The 6182-nt window shown below is 44.2% G+C and overlaps 1 protein-coding gene across 1 annotated transcript; it reads left to right on the top strand.

Moving 5' to 3' along the window:
- The first annotated feature begins 1741 nt into the window (after nucleotides 1-1741).
- TY3BI_13 (Transposon Ty3-I Gag-Pol polyprotein) lies at nucleotides 1742-6182 on the top strand. The gene has a single exon (XM_051217947.1). It carries the CDS (start codon nucleotides 2643-2645, stop codon nucleotides 5517-5519), a length of 2877 nt encoding a protein of 958 aa, XP_051064382.1. The 5' UTR covers nucleotides 1742-2642; the 3' UTR covers nucleotides 5520-6182.

The raw sequence follows: 6182 nt of genomic DNA, 5'->3' as shown, positions 1-6182 counted from the left end.
GAATCTGTACTCGGCTGGAGTGTTTTAAGAGCTGAAAAGAGCTGGCAGAAGCGAGTTTTAACTGAAACACTAGTGGATAGAAGTCGTGGTATATCATTCTCATAATAACCGTGGCCCCGACCCCACCAGTAGCCCCTCTATGGTCACTGCTCCACCTAAGCGCAGATGAGAGAGAAGGGTTACCATTTTCACGTCTAGAAAAGACCTCACCGGAAAAGATCGTTTAAACCATTTAAACTCTGCATTTATAGTTAAAGGGTCTTCATATAGAGGATGGTGATTCATGGTGGAGGCCGAGATTCTTCGAAAATCACGAGGTCGATAGTCCTTATGAAAACCAGAGCAACAAATAATATAGACACGTGGAATATCCGGACGATGTGGTGGACTGGGACTGGAGTTGTTAAATGAAATGAAAATTGCGAGGGTCCGGTAGATCAATGTGCTTTCAACAACGTGATCGTAAGCGATATTACTTTCTTCAATGTTTGTTTGGATGTTCGTATTTATGTTTAGGTCTACAATCGATCAGTCTATTATTGCGATATGTACGTCCTGTGAGGATTGCCTTGATGTTGCCTTAAGTCACAAGCATAATGAGCAAAGATGGTTAGCAGTTCAACCCAGGACGCAAGTTTCGCCCTTTATGGAGCTCGTCAGCTGGATGTACCTTCGTCCCACATTTGATGTCCACCTCGGGACTCGAACCCGATACCGTTCGCTTCAAACGCCATCACATTGTCTACTTGAACACTGAGTGCCAGCTGACAAATTCCAAATGGGACGAAACGCTCGTCTTGGATTCCACCGTTAGCCACCACCCGTCTTGCATACTTTGGCTTAGGTTATTAGTGGATATTGCTGCTGTTTTCATGGCCTTTTGCATATCATGCTAAGCTAATTTGGAATGGATATGGCATTAATGGTTGAATAAATGTTTATCTAGTTGATCTTGAAATATATTAATAACTTTTTCATGGTAAATTTGAACTTTAAGGGGCTTCTTGCTGTGGCTGTACTACGTCCAGTATGATGCTCATGCCTGAACTAGGGCATTGTAGCGGTAAATAAATCCCCAAAATAAATAGCATTAAGTTTTCGACATTGGATGCTGACCATATGTTTTAGTGGACTCATCTAGCTGAAGGCGCTCGGTCAGGCATCCGCACCAGATCACGTGTGGTAACGCCGTGCTCAACATCAACCGCAATCGCTAGCCAGATTAGATCAGAGAATTCCGATATATTGGTCATCGCCAAATATACTCTTCCGGTCTCCTCGACTCTGTCTTTTGATTTCTCTTGGTGGGAACGAAATATATTAGAAGGTGTTACTGGTAGAAGCGTTGTCAAACACTGAATACCTGTGACATCAACATTGGTGAGACCGACGTGATCTGGTACACCTAATTGTAACTGTGAGTCTGTTCCTTTTTGGGATTTTTTATATATCATTGCCTTATTTTTTATTTTTTTTTGAACATTGTGATTTTTTTTTCGTGTTTTTTCTTGGATATATATTTTTTCCCTCGTTCATTATCGTACTTCATACTTCATCATGACTGAACAGACACCTAAAGTACTCAAGCTTAAGACTTTGTCCCCACCTTCGTTTCAACTGATGCCTTTCTGGCCCGACAACATCGAAGCCTGGTTTTGCTACGCAGAAGCCGACTTCTCCGAGCACGGCGTGATCGACACACGTGCACAATTCCTCGCAGTAGTCAAGGCACTACCGCGCGAATTCAACAGGTACGTAACACCTAGTATGTTTACTAGTGGTGTTTCCGATCCTTACGAAATCTTAAAACGCTCGATTCTTAAACGAGGAGATCTAACCGATCGACAAAGGTTAGATCAACTCTTCAATAACATCGACCTGCAACACGGTTCTGCGACGGACATGTTGCAACGGATGAGAGAGGTTATAGGCCTAAGAACTTTCGACGAAGGTCTATTCAAACAACTCTTCTTGTCAAAACTTCCCCAACAGGTGCAAGCAGTTCTGGTCTCGTTCCAGAACAACGGCTTAGACGAGCTAGCTGCATCTGCCGACCGCATTCTAGAAATTACGAAACCTACTACCGAGGTATTTTCAGTCAAAGAAAAGCCTCACACGACTCAGAATGATATAACCGACTTATGTCACACACTCACGCGTTATCTTAGTCTTCGTACCGACCGTAAGAGATCGCGCACACCACGTAGAAGCATTTCTCGTAAGCGATCTGTCCCTAGACCACGAGAGACAGATAACCCCGACTGGTGCTGGTATCATAACCAGTATGGAAAGCTTTCCAGAAATTGCAGAAAACCCTGCAATTTTCCCAACACGAAACCGACTGATTCGAAAAACAATTCGGGAAACTTCCAGGCCGGCACGCGTTAACGGCAACCGTAGCCGGCGAACAAAGCCGTCTGTTATTCGTCACAGATGTGACAACGAGAGTTCGCTACCTCGTCGACACTGGCGCAGAAGTTAGCGTCCTCCCAGCAAATCCTAACGACCGACTTCACGAATCGACCCTAAACTTACAGGCGGCAAACGGAAAACCGATCGCTACGTATGGCAAACGGTACGTTTACCTTAACGTGGGTTTACGCAAACCCATTCACTGGATTTTCGTTGTTGCAGATGTTTCTATGCCAATCATTGGTATGGACCTTCTACAACACCACAATCTGATCATCGATACGCGCAAACGGAGGCTAGTAGACGGGAACACTAATTTGTCCGTTTGCGTAACTTCTTTTACTGGTTGTAGAGTATCCCCAGTCACAGTTAAACATATGATAGACCCACTCTATCAACCACTACTCGATAAGTACCCTGGGATACAACAAACGCAACCGAGATTACCGTGTGTAACCAGCAATGTTACACATCACATCACGACTACAGGACCACCTGTATTCTCTAAAGCACGACGACTAGCTCCTGAAAAGCTAAGGTTGGCGAAAAACGAATTCGATCACATGATGGACTTAGGAATCATACGACCGTCAAGTAGCCCATATGCATCTCCGTTGCACATGGTCCCTAAAAAGGACAGCAACGATTGGCGTCCAACTGGTGACTATCGGCGATTGAACGCGAAAACCATTCCCGATCGTTACCCGTTGCCTCACATTCACGATTTGACAGCTACCTTGAAAGGTACAACTGTCTTTTCGAAAATCGACTTGGTTAAAGCGTATAACCAAATCCCTATGGCTACTGACGACATACCGAAAACAGCTATCATAACTCCTTTCGGACTCTATGAATTTTTGCGAATGCCTTTCGGTCTAAGGAATGCTGCTCAAACATTCCAAAGATTCATAGACGACGTTTTTCGAGGTCTCAACTTCGTACACGCGTATGTTGATGACTGTCTAATCGCAAGTCCGGACAGAGAAACACATCTCAAGCATCTGGATCTTGTTTTCGAACGACTTCAAAAACATGGCATTACTGTAAACGTTCAGAAATGCCAATTCGGAACCGACTCGTTAGACTTTCTGGGACACACTATCGATGCTCAAGGCATTCGACCTCTTAGGACCAAAGTGGCGGCCATTCTGGATTACCCAGAACCGACCACCGTCAAGCAATTACGCACGTTCAACGGCCTGGTAAGTTTCTATAGACGTTTCATACCCAAATGCGCATTACTTATGAAACCTCTGACCGACCAACTTCGTGGAAATGCGAAATCCATTAATTTGGACGACACCGCACGAAAAGCATTCTCCACAGTCAAGGAACTGATCGCTAAAGCAACAATGCTCGCACATCAGGACACCCGAGCACCCATTAGCATCGCAGTAGACGCATCCGACTCAGCAATCGGAGGAGTCTTACAACAATGGGTTAACAACTCCTGGCAACCCTTGGCATTTTTCTCTAGAAGGTTGCTAGACACCGAATCGAGGTACAGCACATTCGGTAGGGAACTCCTAGCTATGTATTGTGCTGTACGGCATTTCCAACACTACATCGAAGGTCGTGAATTCACTCTTTTCACTGACCATAAACCGCTCACTTTCTCGTTAAGCTCTCCTTCTGACAAGTACTCTCCCCGTGAGTCTCGACAACTGGACTACATTTCGCAGTTTACTTCAGATATTCAACACATCTCTGGAGCAAACAATGTAGTTGCAGACGCTTTATCTCGTATAACTTCCTTGAACAGTTTCCAAGGAATCGACCTTCTTAAACTCGCCGAGCTTCAAAAAGAAGACAGTGATCTTCAGCACGAGTTATCGTCCACAACCCTTAAACTACGCATCAAACAGATGGGAACAGGTAAAGAAACCTTACTTTGTGACACATCTACAGGTAGGGATCGCCCAATCGTGCCGAAACATTATCGACGCAATGTCTTCAACACATTGCACAAACTTTCGCATCCAGGTGTTCGTGCAACCATCAAGCTTATAGCAGAAAGGTTTTGCTGGCCTGGAATGAATAAAGACGTGAGGGAGTGGGCACGCTCCTGTGTAAGCTGCCAAAAATCTAAGGTTATCAGACACAATAAATGTCCCTTAGGCTCGTTTAAAACTCCCGATGCCCGTTTCGACCATGTTCATCTGGATTTGGTAGGACCTTTACCAGATTCAAATGGATACTCTTATCTCTTAACCTGCGTTGACCGTTTCACTCGATGGCCAGAAGCAGTACCTATCAAGGACAGCACTGCTGAAACAGTGGCCCGCACATTCGTCGAACGATGGGTAGCAAACTTCGGTTGCCCTTCAACCATCACTACAGACCGCGGACGTCAGTTTGAATCCGATCTTTTCCGTCGTCTGACCACACTTTTAGGAATCACTCGCTTCCGAACGACCGCCTACCATCCACAAGCAAACGGGTTGGTAGAACGTTTTCACCGACAACTGAAAGCTTCGCTATCAGCAGCAAACGTTTCACAGTGGACCGACGCTCTTCCACTCGTCTTACTAGGTATCCGCAATGCAGTGAAAGCTGACATTGGATACACTGCGTCTCAACTCGTTTATGGAACGACACTTCGACTTCCAGGAGAATTCGTGGATCCTTCATCCTCTTCAATGAACATGGATCTAACCTCCTACACGAACAGGCTTACAAACGCAATGCGTTCAGTTAAACCTGCTTTCACTCGACCTCAATCAACTGATGTTTTCGTTCAACCTGGCTTACGATATAGTACACACGTTTTCATTCGTCGAGACTCGCATCGACGACCATTCGAATCAGCATACGAAGGACCCTTCAAAGTTCTTCAACGTGAATCTAAGTACTATATAGTCGATAAGAACGGAACAAACGATAGCATCAGCATCGATCGCTTAAAAGCAGCGTATTTAGAAGGAAATCCTATCCACGTCGATTTTCCTTCGGTACAATCGAACGACACGACTCCGACACTTACAATACCTCATCCGACAACCAACACACACGATGATACTTCGACAGTATCCGAAAATAAACTTAAAACGACGCGTTCTGGAAGAAGGGTGAGATTTCCAGAACATTTAAACGACTATTGCACGTAAGGCACTTCTCGACATTTTATATTATTTTTAAAAAAACAATTTTAATATGCTTATATATTTTTATTTCTATTTAAAAAAAACAAAACAAAAAAACAATTTTTTTAATGCTATTACGTGTTCATGAGTTTATTTTCCATTTTTTCCGCCGACATTGTGTTTTTACGCACATACGAGTGTATTTCGACATGCACTTACATTTTCTTTTTCTTTTCCAGGACGGCTGGAAAAGAACGATGACGTTTATGAGGATCCGAAATTTTCATTGTACATTTTCTTTTTTACTATGTTGTACCTCCGTCCCATATAGTAAGGAAAGACGACCAGACGCTGCTAAATTTAGTAAGCTATCAGAAGAGTGTTTACCAACGACAAACTCGTTGGGTTTAAACTTCTGGCTGGCCACGTCTTAGGGTCGTCACTGCCCCACTAGGGGGAGTGATCTGTAGCGGTAAATAAATCCCCAAAATAAATAGCATTAAGTTTTCGACATTGGATGCTGACCATATGTTTTAGTGGACTCATCTAGCTGAAGGCGCTCGGTCAGGCATCCGCACCAGATCACGTGTGGTAACGCCGTGCTCAACATCAACCGCAATCGCTAGCCAGATTAGATCAGAGAATTCCGATATATTGGTCATCGCCAAATATACTCTTCCGGTCTCC

The sequence above is a fragment of the Schistosoma haematobium genome, chromosome 7, assembly GCF_000699445.3.
Source record: "Schistosoma haematobium chromosome 7, whole genome shotgun sequence".
NCBI classification, from domain to species: domain Eukaryota; kingdom Metazoa; phylum Platyhelminthes; class Trematoda; order Strigeidida; family Schistosomatidae; genus Schistosoma; species Schistosoma haematobium.
Note: the sequence above shows the minus strand (reverse complement) of the source record. Positions and strands in the feature narration are given on the sequence as shown.